Source organism: Pieris rapae, chromosome 7 (assembly GCF_905147795.1).
Source record: "Pieris rapae chromosome 7, ilPieRapa1.1, whole genome shotgun sequence".
Lineage (NCBI taxonomy): Eukaryota > Metazoa > Arthropoda > Insecta > Lepidoptera > Pieridae > Pieris > Pieris rapae.
The window spans coordinates 6,504,280-6,522,333 of record NC_059515.1 but is presented as its reverse complement, the minus strand read 5'-3'; the positions used below and the strand labels follow the sequence as shown (position 1 = coordinate 6,522,333).

At 32.6% G+C, this 18,054-nt stretch overlaps 2 protein-coding genes across 5 annotated transcripts in view; one reads left to right on the top strand and one right to left on the bottom strand.

Moving 5' to 3' along the window:
- LOC110998748 (protein ultraspiracle homolog) overlaps positions 1 to 13,337 on the bottom strand; it is a 31,180-nt gene extending 17,843 nt beyond the window's left edge. Inside the window, exons 1-2 of one of the 4 annotated variants that reach the window (XM_045628893.1) lie at positions 11,296 to 11,401; positions 3,884 to 4,144 (exon numbers count right to left, since the gene is read on the bottom strand). In XM_045628893.1, coding sequence (XP_045484849.1) covers positions 3,884 to 4,046 — 163 coding nt within the window. In that variant the 5' untranslated portion in view covers positions 4,047 to 4,144; positions 11,296 to 11,401. Of the gene's footprint in view, positions 1 to 3,883; positions 4,686 to 11,139; positions 11,157 to 11,295; positions 11,402 to 13,058 lie in introns of those variants that run through there. The other 3 variants (XM_045628894.1, XM_045628895.1, XM_045628892.1) reach the window with 3 other exon arrangements.
- A 1,733-nt stretch (positions 13,338 to 15,070) lies between these two features.
- LOC110998747 (glucose-6-phosphate 1-dehydrogenase) lies at positions 15,071 to 17,606 on the top strand. The gene has a single exon (XM_022267519.2). The coding sequence runs from the start codon at positions 15,280 to 15,282 to the stop codon at positions 16,762 to 16,764; it is 1,485 nt and encodes a 494-aa protein (XP_022123211.2). The 5' UTR covers positions 15,071 to 15,279; the 3' UTR covers positions 16,765 to 17,606.
- The last annotated feature ends 448 nt before the right edge of the window (positions 17,607 to 18,054 follow it).

Sequence of the window (18,054 nt, the reverse complement as noted above, 5' to 3'; positions counted from 1 at the left end):
TTGAACCTGCGATCGCAGGAATTAGAGACGAACGCTAGACTAGACCGACACTGCTCCTATCTATTACTACCATTAGACTCAAATGAAACAGACTGATACAAATAAATAGCTTTGAAACTTAACTAACCTAACTTTGAAGTTAAACTGATTTATATTTTCTTTGGTTCGGTCATAAAAGAGTGTTAATATGACATTTGACGAGATTAATCTTGCGACTTGATAGACATAATTTTATGTAAAAAAGGTAAAAATAAATGATTTATATTAAAATTTAATTATTCTAATTTCTGGTCTAAAAGTACAGTTTTAATAATATTATTGACATTAGGTAATTATGATTATATTTTCCTTGTTGGGTATAAATCTGTTGGGTATTGATTCCCTTAAAGAAAGTCTTAATAATTTATATTAGGCCTATTAAGATCAAAGGGAGCATGTACAAAATCGAATGGAAATTAATATTCAATTCACATGAACAATTTCAACACAATCACTCTGAAAGTGGAGGCAAATTGCCAAAGTGAAATCATACAATCTTAGAGTTTTGATTGATTTGAATAAACATTTAAATTAATCCCTTTACAAAGTTCTCTATTACTGAAGACTGACAAGTTGATAAAAAGGCTATTATAATATAGCCTTATATACATACACAGGTACAATACATTACGTCTGTAAAATCTATAATGAAATACAGGTCTTAACTACTTCTTTGACATATAGAAGAGAATTGTTTATTTCTGGCTCATCGGAAGCTCAATAATTTCTATATAAAAAATAATCAGTGGCGATACAGCCTTTTAAGGTCTGGCCATCTGTTTAATGATCATTTGTCAATCTAAAAGGTTGGTGATCAGCCTCCCGTGTCTGTAACACGCCATCGACTTTTAAGTCGGTTTCCTCACGATATTATCCTTCAACGTTCGAGCGAATGGTACATGCGCACATAGGAAAAAAGTCTATTGGTGTACAGCAGGGGTTCGAACCTACGTCCTTATGAGAATCGCAGATTGAAGCCACTAAGCCAACACTGCTCTCACTGCTCAATACTTTATACCTTTTTAAGCTATAATAACTACGATGAACAATATATGAAATAGGCATATTTTTTAATAAGATTGGTTTACTTTTTAGCGGCATTTTTTGGCCTGAACAAAACTGTCACCAATTCTTTCACTAATTACGTTATTGCATATTCAGCTACAACAAGCAAATCCGCAGAATTAGTATAATTTATTACGAATTTATTGACCCTTTGACTGTCATAATAGCAGTTCTGTAGTAAAATGCCCAATCATCACACGTAATAATTAAAAATAATGTAAATATATGCACACACTGAAAAACAGATAGCAATTGATTGGTAAAAAATAGGTAGGCAACAGAACAATGATGTCATCTATATACCCAATGAATGACGAATACAAATTGACAAAAAAAACACATTATATGATAATTACAAGAACTGCCCAATATATATAACGATGACAAAATAGTATATACAATTGTTTTTTTTATTTAAAATAACTCTCCCGCTAACTTGTTACACATCATTTACGAAAATAGGTTTCAAAGGCTTTCATTATCTTCATTCTTATTTCTTGTATTTTTCACATCTTCCATAGACGCCCATTTTTAGTGGGTGCGTTGCCGGCCTTTAGGGGAGGAGTACGCTCGAATTTTGAATAGTTGGAGGTCGTATCTCTTAGGGAAGACCCCCACCGGTAGTCGAGAGCACAGTTCGCTAGTTCGCAAAAGAAAATTCCTTGTGAGACTGTGGAAGATTTCCAGCTATCAAGGTCTTTTTTGGTTTACACGGGTAACTAGTGGCTACAACCCTTAGTCTTAGTTACAGAATTCTATATCTAGATGTTTTTCTCTAATAGGCAAGCAGATGAGTGCTGTGCTTACGTCGACTTTACGACCAAGTGTTTAATGCGCACTAAACAGCAATGTTCATTTTCGGAACCTACGATCTCTGGGAAGCGAGCTACACACTAAAGCCACGCGCAACAGTGTTATCTGTTTACGCTAGTACTAAACATTTTTTTTCTTCTTAGTATAACAAAAGGTGTAGCGTCTTTATATAAATTAGCCTATTCCAAATTTATGGCTATTAAATAAGTTACATTACAATACAAACAATTTGTACCATACTATGTACTAGCTTAAAATAATACAGTATTCAACAGTCAGTGTTCTATGTTATGGCACAGTGAGTGTCCAAGAAAACGCACTGTTTTATTAACAAGACAATTGTGATGAAAAATAACTGTGACTTTAGGAACTCGAAAAAAACCTTTCGCCGAGTTTAACATCAGTGTAAGTGTAGTATTATTATTTATTTATTTAGTAATCCAGTTACACTGAAAATATAGCCAGAGATTTAATATATTTACCTACATGAAAAGTTTTAAAAGGAAACAAACAAATAAAAATTATTCAATACATTTGAGTGGTACCTAATTTGGTTGTGTCGTGTGATGGTGTAAAGTGATGGTAAATACGTGAAGGTGTGTATGTGGAGTATGCTCATGATGCAGGGGATTGCGCTAAGCATATTCTTAATTGTTAATTCACCTTATAACCATATTCCACGATAGCTAAAACAAGTCAAGGCTTAGATACTGATCGTTGTATGTATATTTTGTTTTGCTTTGTTATATTTCTACCTACTTGGTATTTATGAATCTATATTGTATATGCGTGGACACTTGACAGACGCATGCGACTTCCATACATATATTCCCCTCGGGAGTTGTGTGTTGCGATATTGCGGGCTAGTCGATTTTGAGATTCTGGGATCTGGTCTGGTTTCACATGTGTATATGCTTTTTTAAACATATTTACATAAGTGTTAAATTGTCCTTATTTTAATTTGTATAAAGTAAAATTTACTACAAACTAGTTTCACAAACTAAAAAGCTCACTTCTCTTTAGACGTTTTAACCCTAATTTTAACACAGTCAAATACATTATATAAACTTTCGAATTACAGCAGTCGTGATAACATTGTGATAAAATGGTGAAATAAATATAAGTTAAATAAAGTTTATTATTTAGCTTTGCAAGAGTCAAAAAAATATATATCAAAGAGAAAAACAAGAATTTTGTACACGCAAAGATTTTGACGCCTAAATTACATTCCACAATCACGCAAAAGCTACCTTGACATTCAAGAAATTATACGTTAATTACCCGCTATAAATCTACTTTAGATAACCTGACTTTGATGAATCTATTCTAAATAATCCTTTAGAAACGGATATTCTTTATTTATTTCATATATTGCCTTCTGATAACAACTCTCTATCTTCTGGTTTCTCGATATTTTTTTTCTTTATAAAGAACTTTGAGATGTAACTTGTGCCTGGTGCTTTCCTTAGGTATGTATATTGGCATATAAAAAATCCATTGGTGCACTGTAGCTCAACTGCTCTTTGGAAAAACATCTAGTAAGTAATAACTCCCAGTCCGAGATGTCATTCTCCTTTAAATTCTTAAATGTCTTAAAATATGATTGATAAGTATAATTTGATAAATGGAGACATCTTTTTTTTTTATTTGATGGTCTGTGGTCCACTTAATTTATATTCTTACATGAAAACCTAAGGTAGTAATATAACATAAACGAATCGACAAATTGAATACCTATTCCGCTGTATTTCGTAATTTACCTCCCATCTATCAAGCTGTTTGATAAGATATTTAAAAGTGTAGTATCGTTAATATTTATGTATTCATTATCAATAAATATTATTTATTATTGATGAGGACTGCGTCATTTAATTTCGTTTCATGTTTTTTTTTACAAGAATCACATTATATTACACCAAGAATACATAAGCAATATGTTTAAATATAAAAAAAACGAGATATTTACATTGCATGTCGATTGAGAAATCGACGTTTGTTGGTGTGCCAGGCGACTGTAGTATGGGGGCAGGCGTTGGTGTCGCCGGGGGGCCCGGGGGCCCCGGCCGTGCCCACTGCATCAGCGCAGTCACTGACATCGTCGGCTTGTCTTTCTTCGCCACACTCGACATGACCGCACTAACATCCTCACATCACAAATACACAAAACGTGATACAAAAACTACGAGTCACCATGAGATTACACCACGACACTTGTTCACAAACAGATCTACAATTTAAAAATACGCTTAGGACCGACCCACACGAGCCGCGGTCGACAAATGATACAAGTTATGGACAATACCGTGCGCAGAAGCCGCGGGAAATGTACAACGCGAAATCGGCACGGACAAAGACGTTATGACATTGCGATAGCGGCTGATATTGCACTGTGTATCGGTGCAACGCGTCGTCAGTGCTCGGCGAGCAGCAGCACCGAAGGTTAACTTGTGACTAATGCGTGCTAAAATTCAACGAGCACAAAACTGACAAAAAACGCGAACCAAACTTCCGCGCAGTTACCGGCATGAAGGTCTCAACACGGAGCGCTCAAGGTCCGCATACAATCATAACTGAATAAATCTGATTTTATTTGTAAAACTGGCCAGTTTCTTACATTATTATATGGCGCTTTAGTGGAACCGTTACCACAATAATTGGGTATCAAATGAGCTTCGCAGTCGTAGTAGCGATGTGTAATTATGTACGTCACCCATGGATAGATAGAACACCCAAATCTAGCCTCTACTAACAAATTTTCGTTGTTTCAATCAATATTCCGATGATACACACAACTAGAGGTACAAAAATACATGTAGATTTTATACTCATTAATAAAGCTTTCTCAACAAAATTACAATGACGCATTTCTTATTTCTTATTTTTTATCTTCGTTGCATTATTCATTTCGAGATAAGGAGTCTTTTGCAATTTCAATAGCATACTGCGTTTTACTTTTGTCGCAAACAAAGGCAAGATTTTGGCGATTAATCTACAATTCAATTGATGATACCAAAAAAGTAACGTCTTATATACGGGCACGGGCAGCCTACACGTGTTCAACCTTGAGTTTTAAGTTGCTTGTAAGCACACAACTACTTTTTGATATATTTTTCGATGCCCTAAACATAAATAATGGTACAGTCACCAACAACGTTATTTTTAGTCGCTATTTGAGTCCAGAAACATATTCATATGTCGTTTGATGTCTAGTACCAAATTTTTATTATGGGAGACTGTTATATGGTGTTTATCCTAACGGTAACCATAAATATTATATTTTTTGTTATAGCCGTCAAAGCTCTCGTTTCTCAATCAACCAAAGACAGCGCTCTGTCTAGACTCCTGTGAATCACATACTTTCAATGTTTTTGACATACAGGGACTATTTGAATACTATAATTTAGAATAAACCTTTCAAGAAAACGATAGTGACCACGGTGGCCGGTAAACACGGCCATCTCTATATGTATAATATCGATTATGTATTTGTTGTTAAACCAAAAATCGTATTACGATTTGTATTATCATGGACTTATGTGAGTTTATGTGTAAACTTTATGATGAGCTTTACTTGTATCGTAAATGAAACACAATTTATTATTATAAAATTGAATAAAATATAATAACCTTGAACATCAAGTCATCCTAATTGTTAGGCAAGTCATGTTTTTAATTGTGGTTACACTGCGGAAGCAGGTTTTTTGTTCCATTTTAATGGGTTATAGAAGTAGACTTGTTGAATAAAATAGAACGATATTTCTATAATTTGGTAGAACTGTTGCTTATAAAATATTTTCCTGCGCATATAATTTGATACCTAACCTGCAAATACATTAAATATATTCCAAGACTTCGCCTATAAATTACAGGTCATTTATCAAATTGCCATTTTACGTCAAGTTCCAACCTCGTTTATTATTAAAAAGTCAAAAGAAATGCGAATCATGCGAACATTAATGTTATTTAATGGGATATTGAAAACTCTTTTGTGTCTGAGAGTATAAGAAAGCGATACATAAAGAAAAACTGTCAATCACAGTTCTTGTTAGGATCCTCGTGTCTTGGAATTTGATACGCTATTGTATGTAATATATAGCTTTATTTACAAAGGATATCACCTACAGGTAATATATATTTTTTGTATATAATTGACCGGCGATATCTGGAGCTAAATAAGGCACGAGATAATACTTTCAAGTTGTATTTTTATAATAGCGAATTAATGGAAAACTATATTATTTGATTAAGAAAGTATTTCTTAATACATACTTAATAGTCAAACTATTAAAACTTTCGTATTAATTAAAATAAAAGATTCTAATTCAGCAGTAAAATTCACATCTGAGTATTTGATATTTTTAACTTAAACAGTTCTGTCCTAAGGTCTTTAAAACTAAGATATTATTGTATGACTAATTAACTCTCAAGATCTATTGCTAATGTCTTATAAACATGACTTAGGTCATTTGTAATGTCAATATTTAACATTCAATTGAGAATTGTTCAGCGCCCTAGTACCACAATTTTAAAATATATTAATTTAAAAAATTTAGAGTCAAGTTAAAGTACGAAATATACTGTTATGTTGTTACGAATACTTTAACAACCGAAATGGCTTTCCTAATTATTATTTTTTTTCAGAGTAACTAAGACATGGCATCCTATTTTGCACGTCTGTGTTCGGAAATACACATTCGTTAATTATATACTAACCGACACCTCACGGTAGCATTCGCTGGGCCATCAACTATACTTTCTTATATAAGGCACATAATAATTCAAACACCCCAACTCAGCTATCATTATTATTTTTTAGAAAATTAACTTGCTAAACAGACTAATATATCGAACGAAAAGATCTTTCAGCGTGCAGATTAGAAAAACAATAGAATGAGAATTGAAAATTATACGTTATATAGTCTGTGGCTTGGAATGCTCACTTTCATTCACTTTCCTCATAATCTCGAGTGCACGCGTACATGCGAACACATTATTGCAGACTGTAATGCCGTCATTTAGCGCTATCGATCCCGACCTTGACTTCACAGAGCCATAATTAACATTGACAATCGTCTTGCAGGACATCCACTACATATTTCAACTTTATAATAAAAGCTTCAATTAAAAAACCTTTTATTTACTCCTAAAATCCAATACAATGAATTCACTATTATGGCAAATAAAAATTTTGTTTACTTATGCACATTGTTAGATCTTTTAAAAAGGATAGTTCTCCATAGTCTATTCTTCAAGAGTCGATACTCGAGACTTGTATTCATATAGACAAAGAAATAAATGTCCTTGCGTACAGAATAAATGAAAAATAACTAGTTATAATAACATAAATAATATATATAATGCAAATTGAACCAAAATAGGAGCGAATGTTTGCTCCCGTATGTGAAAAGAGGAATCTGTAATTATATAATAAACAATTGAGCGTAGATTTTAGGAGTTTAAACTATGCAAAACATAGATTATTATATAACTACACATTTATATATTCTATTATGTATACTATTAATCAATTCATCATTAGAAATATCTTCAAAGAGACAATTAATAAGAAACATAACTTGTTGAGTCCTTTAATATTCAAGTGTCCTGTAATTTACTTATTTGAGTTCGAATGAGGTAACCGCCCAAAATGTTACTCGGGCAAGGTACTATTGCGCCATATTTTGGCCCTGCGAAGTCAGACGTCCTAGACATGACCTGAGGGGCGGGCCGGGCATCGCTCTATGCGAAAGTGAAATTTATCCCTGACTCAATACAGTAGAATCCGTATGGCCCAGTGGGAAGAAAAATAGAGGACGCCCACCAGAATCCTGGGAAGATTTAATTAAAGAGATAGTGGGAAAATATTGAAAATTGTAGCGAAGCTGAGAAACAAGTCGAAAAATTTGGAAAATTTAACTTCGTCGGAGGTCGTATACTAAAAATAAATATTTTTTTGTAAAATTTCCGTCAAATCAAGTCCAAACCGATTATTTACCGATGAAATGTTTTTACTTTCATAAAATAAAACAATTTATTGATAAAATAATACATTTAAAACAGTACCATTTGACTTAGGTTCCTTCAAGATACCCATACCAATTCTTAAAAGGCTGCAGCGCACTCGCGAACCCTCTGGCATTGAGCTTGTTTGGCGGCGTTATCACTTAACACCAAATGAGCCTTAGTAATAACTGATATAGTTTTAACAACGATTAAAAGTTATGAAAACATTAGAACTACTCAGCTGAGATGTAGGTAAACTGAGCAGATGACCTTGACGATTTTCTGAGTACAGGTGGTTTTTGTTTGCTTAATTGATCGTTGTTAGCGGTTCGACATAAAGAATTAGACGAATTCAAGCGGAAAATTAAATCTCTTGCATACAAATTAAAAGTTTATTTTTAGTACCCTGTGTATGTTTCATCCAATAATACCCTGAAGAATAAGACATACTATATAGAAAAATACTCAAAACTAGAATGGGCCTGTATAACGAGTTTGGTATGAGACAGGCCGCGGCGCTGTGGTTTTTACAGTGCATTATAATGCGAGAATGTATGTGAATAACATATTAACAATGCACTCGAGCATAAGTTTATAGGAATATCAAAACATTAAAAAAAATACACAGTATACACACTAGACTAATAAATAATTAAATAAAGACAGCCTGTTAGGTTGAAGAGTAAAATCTAAGTTTACCAATAGAAAGCTGTACCAGAACAAAATATTATTATAGTAAACCGATTTGCAAAGTCGGAGAAAAACGGTAGAACGAAATCTTTTCGTACAAACGCTGCCTTAATAATTAAAGATATATGATTGAGTAGAGAAAAGTTGTAGAGATAATACTTTGATAATATCTACAAAAAAGTCGTTGTAAATCTAGACCACTCTTAAATCTTTGCTGTCATACAAATAATTTGATCCCGTCCAAGCCGATTAACCGACACAATTGTCATAGATTAAATACAAAGAGAATCTAAGAAACAGATCCAAATTCAAAACGCACGAACTGACTCACGTCTTCAATACAATTTTGGAAAAGACTTGAAGATCATCTAATACAAAACATTTCAGTCAAATTCCACTGGTATATCGATGGATATGGGTCACATAGCGTAATAGAAACACAGTGGAAACAATCATGTTATCTATTTACAGGCGATTACATAAACGAGACCTTGGCCATGACCAACGTTTCCCGAGGCATGACGTTTACTCCGCCTGCACGGCCGATAACAAACATAGTTCTAATTAATAAACAAACGGCCTACGCTCGCTATTATTATAGTTTAATTATAATTCTATATTTCTATCTTAAAAGCCATTTTTTAAATGGATACTCTATTCTTTAATAAAATCCCAGAGATTCTTTTTGCTTTTTTAATAAATTTAAGAAATGTATTAAAGAAAAGCTGTGTAAAAAGGCTTACTATATAATTAGCGATTATCTAGTTGATAAAAGGGCCTGGGACTAGTGCTGGGCAGGCTGCTTCTAATTAATTTGTTAAATAATAATAATAAAAAATATTGTTTGATGATTTCCTTTTTTTTTAAAGTACTGAGAGTTTTATACGCCGGCTTTTTCTATCTCCCTCTATCTTCTTTGCCGATGAGTAGGGATGCCTACAGGTTCAAATTTAATGACGTGGAATAAGTGATACCTTGATGATCCAATGTTCCAAAATATACGTATTTAATTTATTTTATTGTTATTTCCTAATCGTTTAGATTTTCTGACAGTTTTGTTTAACAACGAAAATAACTTGTATAGGTACTTTATAATTCTTTCCCCAACGACACAGAAGCTTCAACTAGATTTACTAAGACCGTAGACAGAATTTAATTAACCCAAATTTACTACTTAATAGTTTCCTATCCCTTTTAAATAAGCCAATCAATCTCCTACGCTATTTTTTCTGGACGCTCTAGATTTATTTATCTATTACAAGAAATTAAAGATATGTATATTTTATTCCAAACGAACGCGTGCAAATATAAAAAAAGGCAAATACAAATTGTTATAAATTCTAATAACTAAAGACGTGAGTCTTGAATAACCAACTTGTAAGTCGTTACTTAGCTCACGTCCGCCTCTAAACTTTATGCGTATTGCAAATTATCTATTTAACGAAATATAAAGCCACCGAAAATTTATAACTGGAAAACCCGTAGCAATCAGCAATAATCTGGCTCCTAGGATCTTGTTTATTCCATTACTTAGAGAATCAGCTAAAAATATAGGTGACGAATAAAATCCTCTACCTTTACATATTTTTTACAGATTTGTCTTTAAAATTTAGAAAGGGTGGATAACACGGGTAGAGATGACTGTTAGTACCTTCATCAAAATTTAGGGCTCCGAGTCGAATTAATCCGAAAACATTTCGTTTTTAAAAACAGTTTTTTAGATGCTATACACAAATAACCATACTTTAAGGATATAAAATATATTCTCGTCGCATATTTATATCAAGTACAAAATCCAAAATGTTAGGTTTTAAGATGATACTCGAATGTATCCTTTTTTTTATTAGGAAGATTAGCACCTTATTTTAAAGACGCACGCACGATCGTTAAAAATGGAACACGTCAATATTGAAAAAATAATAATCTGCAATAAACAAAAAAAATATGCAAATGTTGAATTAAAATTTACATATTTTATGAATAGCTTGGTTAAAGACACGACATCAGAGATCATATAAATCCTATACGAAATGAAAACATTAATTACTTTTTTAAAGTGCAGTGTTTGTTTAGGTGTACTAATGGATATTTTGAACGAGTTACCGGTCTCTTTGGCACGCTCCGGCAACCGGTTACATCACCTTGACGTCAATCAAATAGGGGAAATAAATTTTCCTTAGTCAATGAAAATTTTAATCGCGAATTTACAGACAGGTACACTAGCGACGTCTAAATTTTCTATATCGGGTGTCAATACACCGCCAACCTTGCAATGCTCTTTACCACTCAAGTCAGATAACAAACATCACCTACAGAGTTCAGCAATAAAGTAAAACACGATAAGGGCTTAATTAAATAATTTAAAGAAAGTATATTAAATAAATGTCACAGTTATCGAATTATCTTAACGATATATTTTATAAGGTAAAAAAATGGCCAAAGTTCAATGTACATTTCAGACATTTTTTTTTCGCGAAAATCAAGATTCTCAGCTACTGCGTTCTATTTTGAAAGTTACCACCTACTCACGTATTTTAAACTTTCATTATCAATAAGGGGAGATCCTGTTTGCAACAAATGTTTCTTACGCGACCGTGAAACTTAATGCGCAGTTACAGTGAAAACCTGCGGGGCGTATGGGGTTCGCGTTGACGTAGGTCATTATGCTTTTTTTTTTTTAATTACTGATTATTGGTCTGCGCTGGTTGCGGATCGAGCATCGATTTTCAGATAAGTCGCGAGCCGCAGCGGAGACGCGACGGATACGAACAGCGGCGATACTTTAACTGCCGCGCCGGGCGCCCCTCTCCTCGCGCCGTCGTTTGTTTTGCTGTATTTTCGTTGTTAATCATTCTCCTTGACCTTGTGCGACGAGTGGTCCACTGCACACACCCCTCGCCCTCCGCCCGATGCCTGTCGCGATGCATTACACGTGCTAACGCAACCGCACCATGCAGTTGGACCACATACAACTTTTTGTATTACCACAAATAAAGGAATAAAAACTTTATTGACACAAGCAAAAGCAAGATCAAAGGGAGTAACTATTTGTAATATGTACATAGCTGGCGGACAATATAAAATTGATACATTGTCAGTGCAATAACGTTAGAACAGTTAAAAAAAGAAAGTTATTTAGATCCCTTTGTAAATACATAAGTTATTCTAGTTTGACTTCTTTTCCAGTTAAACTTAAACTCAAAATATCTTTATTCATATAGGTAAACAAAAACACTTATGAACGTCAGAAAAAAAAAATTTAAGTGTAAATTTACATTTAAGTAGTACCAGTTACAGTTGCCAACTTTAAATGTAGCCATTTTTTTATAAATTTTGTACATAATTTTTACTATTTAGACACTGAAAGTTCACAAATCACAATTGAGTTATATCTAAAGTATGTTTACTATTGCTAAAGTTACAAAACTTCAACTGCCTAGTAGCGCCATCTAGAGTTTAACAAGTAATTATTTGTTCACTATACAATGCCATCTGAATCAAAAGACTTGAACTTAATTGCAGGTGAATAAACTAAATAATATTTTAATATTTTGTCCCAAAAGGTATATTATCATCATCCAGATTAAAAATACACATAAGTATTACTTTTTGTACTTCAACTACTTCTATTGGTATTTGATAGCAATAATTAAAACCTTAAAACTCTCAATAAAAATACAAACTACCATTGTCTGGTGAATAATAAATTTCTACAATACATTTTGAATAAAAGATTAATTATAATAAATCTGAAATATGATTTATATCTTACTAATTGATTAATGGGTTGAGAGCCTATTATACTCAGTTTATTTCAAGTATTGATTTCAGTGTTGATATAAACAATTACAATATTTAAGTAAATAGAACTAATTATAGTCCTTTATAACATTTGAACATCAATGTGCATACAGGTCCTAGGTTTGATTTCAAACAAAACAATCATTATTTTCTCAGGTTGAAAGCCTAATCACATATTTGCCTGAACAAGGAACTGAGATGAAGTAAAGCTATTGCCCTAAGACTGATCTGTGGTCCGTCTTATAGATCAAATTAAACTGATGAGTGGAATATGTATAAGGAATGTATAGAGGATGTTACTTACATTTCCAAATCAATCTTAATAGTAGAACAATTTCTTAACATTGTGTTCTGTAGTAAAAAAAAATCTTTAAGTTAAATAATATATTTTAAGCAAAACCAACAAGTGTAATCTTGTCATAACACTAACTTATTAGCAAGGTTCAACACCAACAAATATTACTTACATTCTAATGCTCTTTTTTAAATAAAGTTATTAAATACCTTTTTTATAAATATTGATGACTGTTATGTATTCCATAAATGAACAGAAAACAATAGGGGAATCATGAATTACTAGGGACGTCAAAAAATAATAATTTTGTGGTTCATACCAATACTGAAACAAGAACACTAAATTTACTCACCAGGATCTCTGGAATCCATCCTTCCTCTTAACTTATATATCGCCAATAACACCACTTTGATACAATATTAGTTCAACGATGAACCTGTCAGTAACAAGGTCGTTGAACTAAATATAACTACAAAACGCTTTTCATCCACTAGCTTTTTCATGTATTTCAGAAATTAATAAATATAATACACAAAAATAACGTTCACAAATACTTGATTTAGATTAACTTTTTTAGTTAAAAAGAGTTCAAAATTAACGATTTAATTAAATTTCCGCACACAAAATATGACAAAACCTAAAGCCAAAAACACTCAGCGTCACGTCATCTAAATGTCATAGTCCATAGATGATAAGATGAGAAAGGTGAACTAAAGATTGAATAGCTAAAGACCTAATGAATGACGATTGACGAATAATGGGGATGCTCAAGTATCTAATTGGTAAAATTACTATTTAGCATAATATACTAAAATCTATTATGAACATGTGTTTGTCATTTTATATACCTAAATTTATTCTAAATTTATCGAGAGTATGAAATATCAAGTTTCCCACATATATTGAGATACATTTATTCACAATATTATTTTTATTTCTTTACACAATTGCAAATTACTTCATAATAGACGACGGTCAGAAACGGTAACTATACCTATGATCGGAACGTAATAGAATACGATTGTTTACTTTTTAGATGTTCAGAAGTGTCGTATTCATAATTAAATAAATTCTCAACCCATACCTAATACCCAATGTGTGCTGTGTGCCACCCATCAAAACAAATTCTTTAAAGTAATTAATTCAGCTAAAAAGCCCATAAAATAGCGATTTAAATTTCATCTAAGATAAATGTACCTTTATACTAATTTTGAATATGTTCATGTTTTAACCAAACAATTGGGTTTACTCACATTATTGAACTTATCATAAAAACGATACAGCATCATATATAATATATAATAATTAATGTGAAGTGAATAGCGCAAAGCAGTGAGTGACGCGCGACTAGAAGCTAGCTTTGAACTGTTGAAGCTGTTAGCGACATGAAAGAAATTTGTGCATCGCTAAATAAAATTATTATAGGATAACCTATCATATCATAACAAATCGATCTGCGGAATGTCGCATACATGACGATTATTTTATGTATGTAAATTATTATTTCTAGATATATGAGTTCTGGTTAAATAAAGTCTAAATGTTTAGATTAAATGCACTGTTTGAGTACATAATTAATATTAAGGAAACTGCTCATTCTGCTACTATTGCTTTCGAGAATGTTTTGACTCCATTTTGTCGCACTTCACGTAATGGCTAACTTTTAGTGATGCCTAAGAATACTATCGCTTGTTAATAAATACTAGGTACCTAATTCACTTTCATACTATCATTCCTAACTATAGTTTATTGTTGCTTGCATCAAATGTGAATGGAAACTAACCATTTCATTTTTAGCATATACCAAATGTTGTTTGTAGTAATAACCAATAAAAGCATATTGTGACCAATCGGCTTATCTGAATAAAATAGAAAACACTTGAAGTCTCATACAATGTAAATAAATAATTTATAGTACCCTTGTTACCCGTTCTTGCTACATTTTTTATGTATACTTCTATTGGTAGTAGCGTGATTTTATTTGCCGTATAGTTTATCGAGTAATATAAATCCAATATTATTTTAATTTAATTATGTACTAAGTCCTAGATAAGCGCGTTCCTCCATATTCATTAGTGGTATAATTGTTATAGTGTAGTGTTAGTGATCCGTTATTATTATTATAACTCTTTTGACCATAGATCTATCTTAATTTATTATTTGCTTAAACTTTTACAAAAAAATTTAAGTGGGTAAAAATATGATTCATTTCCCCGGAATGTTATGTATTCCTCTAACATTATCATGTTAGATTTTGGGAAAGTTTGGAATAAAATATATTTAGTTTGACAGTTGTTATATTTTTTTGCATTGTCAAGTGTCAACTATGTAAACTGACCTCTATTAACTCTGTAATCTATTATGTATCTATAGTTAATAGTTTTATTAATTTAATAATTACATTTCATGAGTTTTAGTTTCATCTCGTTTTCACCGTGTGCCGCAAGGTTGAGTAACTCATAACTGTTAATTAGAGTTGTACAGTTGATAAGTTAACAGTTTTATTAGTTGCAATTATTTGGTGAGGTTTTTGAAAATAACATAACCCAGTTAACTGTTTTTTTACTACTATTATGGAAAACATAGAAGATTTTCAGTTCCCACATACGTTCGTTTTATTAGGAGCTTCAGGAGATTTAGCAAAAAAGAAAATCTATCCTACTATTTGGTATTTATATAGAGATAACCTTTTACCAAAAAATACAAAGTTTATTGGATACGCTCGGACTAAACAAACTATACAAGAAGTGAGAGAAAAATCTAAAAAGTATATGAAAATTAGACCTGGAGACGAAAGCAAATTAGAAGAATTTTGGGACTGTAATGATTACATAGCTGGATCCTATGATAAGAGAATTGACTATGAGTTACTAAATCAACACATAAGTAAATATGAAAAAGGGCTTGTAGCCAATAGAATATTTTATTTAGCTGTTCCTCCAACAGTCTTTCAAGATGTAACAGTGAACATTAAAAATGCCTGTATATCAATCAAAGGTTATACCCGAGTGATTATTGAAAAGCCTTTTGGTAGGGATGATGTAAGCTCTGAGGCTCTCAGCAATCACTTGGCTTGCTTATTCAGAGAGGAGCAGCTTTATAGAATAGATCATTATCTAGGAAAGGAAATGGTTCAAAATCTAATGACAATTCGTTTTGCTAATCAGATTTTTAGTCCCTCTTGGAATAGAGAAAACATTGCATCAGTTCTAATTTCTTTCAAAGAACCATTTGGAACTGAAGGTAGAGGAGGGTATTTTGATGACTTTGGAATGGTTCGTGATGTAATGCAAAACCATTTATTACAAATTCTTTCTCTTGTTGCTATGGAAAAACCAGTTACATTAAATCCAAATGACATAAGAGATGAAAAAGTAAAAGTCCTGAGGCATATAAAACCAATAGAATTAAATGACATACTTGTTGGACAATATGTCGGGAATCCTAATGGTCAGGGAGAAGAAAAGTTAGGTTATCTTGATGATCCTACTGTCCCTAAAGATTCAGTTACTCCAACATATGCTGTTGCTGCCCTTTATATAAACAATGCTAGGTGGGAAGGAGTACCTTTCATTCTACGTTGCGGAAAAGCCTTGAATGAAAGAAAAGCTGAAGTGAGGGTTCAGTATAAAGATGTGCCTGGAGACATATTTGAAGGTCATACTAAAAGAAATGAATTAGTTGTGAGAGTTCAACCTGGTGAAGCGCTATATTTAAAGCTAATGTGTAAATCACCAGGTATGAAGTTTGATTTGATGGAAACAGAATTAGATTTGACATATAGTATGCGTTACAAAGAAACCGATGTCCCTGATGCATATGAGAGACTTATTCTTGACGTATTCACTGGATCTCAGATGCATTTTGTTAGAAATGATGAGTTAAAGGAAGCATGGCGAATCTTTACACCAGTTTTAAAACAACTTGAAGAACAACAAGTGAAGCCTATTCCATATGTTTATGGCTCTCGTGGGCCACCAGAAGCTGATTCAAAACTAGCAGAATATGACTTTAAGTATTCTGGATCCTATAAATGGCAAAAACCTACAATGTCTTGACTATAAATTTTTACAAGTTTAACAAATAGATTTCTGGCAGTGGTTTCATGGGACTGTAAAATGGTACTTGCATAATATTTTAAATGATTAATAATAATAACATACATCTTTTTAACTATCTTTTAAAGTACATGATGATACATTCCATTTTAACAAATGACTTGCATAAATTTCCAAAGGTCATTTTAAGGTTAATCAATATACAAAGGTTTAACTTATTTCCTTTTCTGTCCTTTAGTATCAATAATAAAAATATAGTTTTTATATTGGTGTACTAAACTATCATCACAATTTATAAACAGTGGTAAAAGTATGTTCTTTGCTGCTACAATATGATATATAAATGTTTTAGAGGTCAAATATTTCACCTTGATTTACACATAAACTGACTTAGCAATATTGAAATTCGTAATTATGCCTGTTTATTTTATATAATAAAGCTGTTTTAATTGGTGCTACTATGAGGCCTTATAACCATTATGTTACTTATAAATATAAATTTATAGGATAAGTTATGTATTAGGGATACATACACTCACTTGTATTAATATATTTAAAAAATATATAATTGGCTTGGTTTATCAACACAATATTTCCTCGGCATGTGAAAAGAAATGTGATAGTTCCTACAAATAACAATGTGATTTCAGAAAATCTTACAAGTATTCAATTAAACATGGCTTTTAGCTTTAATAAGAAACTCTAATGTATTATTTAGAATTTTCGGTCATAATATATTATTTGTTGTGAAAAAGTACATTTAGTTTTAGTGGGACTGGATTTAATATAAACTTTTATACATTATTTTTATTATATTTACAGAAATAAATCTGTATTTTGAATCGACTTTTTTTATTACTAGTGCCCCACAAACCTTGGCCAGCTCAATGGCCAAGCAAATGACGCGCACTATGAGTAAATTTTTCCCTATTTAGAGTGTTATCAGATACACACAACGTTGTTAAGTTGGTATGTATGATGCCAGTGATGTGTGGTTATTGTTGCACCTTCCTTCGCGAGGGGGGCGTGTAAGCCCGTCCGGGGCGTATGATCCCTTCGGGTGGTTTATTGATTTGCGCCCTGCTATGATAGGGCGGTACATGTGCGGATATTTAGCCCTTGATGAGAGCCGCAGGGGACCGAGGAGTGCTCATAGGCGTAGAGGGCTATTGCGCACACGCTGGTTCACGGGACGTAATCGGTGTCTGTGGCGTAGAGCATCGGTGATAGCACGCTGCCTTGCGGGACGTCCGCCTTGATGGGTAGCGGGCGTGCGATGGCATGGATTAT

What these genes read in the sequence shown, in the direction of transcription:
- LOC110998747 (XM_022267519.2), top strand. Translation starts at nt 15,280, where the DNA reads ATGGAAAACATAGAAGATTTTCAGTTCCCACATACGTTCGTTTTATTA.